At 35.6% G+C, this 2832-nt stretch overlaps 1 protein-coding gene across 3 annotated transcripts; it reads left to right on the top strand.

Moving 5' to 3' along the window:
- PTF1 (plastid transcription factor 1) lies at positions 1-2832 on the top strand. 3 transcript variants are annotated; one of them, XM_028253086.2, is made up of 2 exons: positions 1-255; positions 1582-2832. In XM_028253086.2, exon 2 carries the CDS (start codon positions 1618-1620, stop codon positions 2578-2580), a length of 963 nt encoding a protein of 320 aa, XP_028108887.1. In that variant the 5' UTR covers positions 1-255; positions 1582-1617; the 3' UTR covers positions 2581-2832. The 3 variants fall into 3 exon arrangements, with proteins under 3 accessions (XP_028108887.1, XP_028108889.1, XP_028108888.1); XM_028253088.2 differs by having other exon boundaries at positions 1524-2832; XM_028253087.2 differs by having other exon boundaries at positions 2-255; positions 1527-2832.

The following is a 2832-nucleotide window of genomic DNA, read 5'->3' as shown; positions in this document are numbered from 1 at the left end:
GAATTACAGCATCTTCTCTTTCTCCATATGCACATGTTCCTCAATAAGTTTATATTCTCTTCTCTGAAAGTGGATTTCTCCATTAACATAGCCTATAATATACACAGCTTGGTAGAGTTGAATACCAAATTCAGGAAATTGCATCAAACTTGAGTGAAAGGCCACCATATACTTACCTTATACCTTCCCCTTCAGTTTACAATCAAGGATCAAAACCTGATACAGTACAAGGAGCATAAAGCTTTCCATACTCATGTAAGTAAAGTTTGCCTGATATTTTCAATTCTTCTATTTGCTCATAAATCAATCATAGAACCGGAGTTGTGTCCGATTCTGTAATTGGTTTATGTGTTCATAGAATTTTTCTTTTGTTTTTGAACTTGAATTAAATCATGATGAGTTTGTGCATCAAATAAAGGACACAATTGGTTGTATCATAAATTTGAGGGTTGTCAACCAAATTCATCTATTTAGAATATTATCCCTTGCTTTATGTGATTTTTTTCATTGAATTTCCTTTTTTGGTGAATATATGTGAATATGATATGGAAAGACAAATAAAAACATTTAAAACTCCTTCCTTCATTTTTCTCTGTCATCATCTTCCTTGTGACTCCTCCCTTTACTTACAAGAGGCTGTGGAGAGAGAGAGAGAGAGCATCCCTATGACTTACATTTCCTTATACTTTGGGAATCATTTTCCTTCTAATAAATATAGTCAAGTGATTATACATCTGGAATAAAACTGAGATTTGGGAATTGCAAGCAATGGGTCTGTGGGGGTGTGTTAAAAAGGATGAGTAGGACTAAACATCTAGTAGTCTGACCAAAAGACTTCTGTCTGGGATCTTGGGACGATTCGTTGTGCCCCGTCTTGAGATTGCTGCCACTGTTTGTTTGCAGAGAAAGAGAAAGAAAACGATTTACTGAAGTAGCAGACATAAAAACTGATGAATTTTCTCTAATGATTTTTATCCAAACAGTGACAAGCTTCTCTCTCTTTAATTAAATTTTCGTCTTTGTGCATATGGGAAGCTAAACTCGTCAGATGCATTGATGAATGTACCAGTTCTATGTTATCATACCACCAAAAGGGTTGAAGATTTTTAGGGATTTTTTTTTTTTTTTTTTTTTTGAATGATTTAGTTTTTTTTGAAGGAAAACATTCAAAAAGTTTGCCTGATATTTTTAGCAATTTATACATCACTTATTTCCAACAAAGTGAGTATCTTTTGGTGTGAGTTAACTAGGTCATAATGAATTTGTACTCACAACATTGTACAATGTAGTTCCCATTCAAAAATAATAAACAAATAAATAAAAAAATTGATAGGAAAAAATTGGAGGGTTGGCAACCAATTGATTGATCTACTTAGAACATTATCCCTTGCTTTATGTGCATTTCTTACTCAAAATTCCTCTCTTTTTTGTGAATATATCTTAATCTGATATGCTATAGCCTATATGCATACAGTGTTGTAGAAGTGTTTTGATCAACCTAGTTTGTGTATGTTTTTGAAAAGTAGGTTATGCTTTAAGTAAGCTGCAAGCCTGCTACCCTAACAAATTCAGTTGTTTCAGTTGCTTTTGCACCTATAATGATAGACATAACATAAGATGATAACAACTTCAAGAGAATCAGAATTTACAACAAAACAGGAGGAAGGCAACACAGTTGATCATGGAAAGAAATCTAAGGGTTCTTCTTCTAGTTCAATCACAACATGGTCAAGGCTGAATGATCCACGGATTGTGCGTGTGTCACGTGCTTTTGGAGGAAAAGACCGGCACAGCAAAGTTTGCACTGTGAAAGGGTTGAGAGACAGGCGGGTAAGGCTTTCGGTTCCAACTGCTATTCAATTGTATGATCTTCAAGACAGGCTTGGGCTTAATCAACCAAGTAAGGTGGTTGATTGGTTGCTAAATGTGGCTAAGCATGAAATTGATGAACTCCCACCACTCCAAATGCCAAACTTTGGACAAAATCATCAAACATTGGTAGCTAATCTAGGAGACAAAGAAGGCCTTAAGATCAATAATAGTCTTGATTGGGATGATCAATTGGGACTAGCTAGGTCAAAGGAGGTTGAAACAGAAATAGCTGATGAGAAACAAGATTGGAATCAAAGAAATGAAGAAGAAAAACAAGAATGTCTTGAAAGTCACGGTGCAAATGCTTCACCCAATAAATTTTTCCCAAAATCCAATCATTCTTCCATACCAGGTTTGCTTAATAATGTCATGCCATACAATCCTTTCTATCGTTGGGATCCTTCAAATTTTCCTTTCTCCCAAACCGAAGATTCCCAAAACTTCAACGTTGTGCCATTGCCATCAACATTGTCTCAAGTTCTGGTGTATCCGCCAGGGACAACTCAATCCTATTTCCCTTCACATGAGTTCGATCCTAAACAAATCAGTCACTTTCAAATGTTGAGCTCAAGTTCTCAAAATCCCTTGTCGAATTCTCTTGCACCAACTCTCTACTCCTTAGGTCAATCCATGAAACCAAAGCTCGTCCCCTCTCAAAATAGTGGTGGAAGCCAATCAAATAACAATGATGAGTTTCCTCAAAAATGAAGTAAAGCTCATGTGGACATATCACTATTCCCTCCATGTAATAGAGAGGATTTGGACCCAAATCAAGATCAAGGTGGTGTTTCGTGTTTCATTTCATAAACTTGTCTCATGAAGTGTGTAGGAAACAATTTCCAAAAGATTTACATTGCAGCATGGAAGCATTGATTCCAGCTAAGGAATGGTTTGAATATGTACACCATAGGATTTATATGGGTTTTATGTTATTTATAAGTTATATATTTTGTTCTGGTA

The sequence above is a fragment of the Camellia sinensis genome, chromosome 4 (assembly GCF_055761805.1).
Source record: "Camellia sinensis isolate YWXY chromosome 4, ASM5576180v1, whole genome shotgun sequence".
Lineage (NCBI taxonomy): Eukaryota > Viridiplantae > Streptophyta > Magnoliopsida > Ericales > Theaceae > Camellia > Camellia sinensis.
This window is presented reverse-complemented; position numbering and strand designations above follow the sequence as displayed.

What these genes read in the sequence shown, in the direction of transcription:
- PTF1 (XM_028253086.2), top strand. Translation starts at nt 1,618, where the DNA reads ATGATAACAACTTCAAGAGAATCAGAATTTACAACAAAACAGGAGGAA.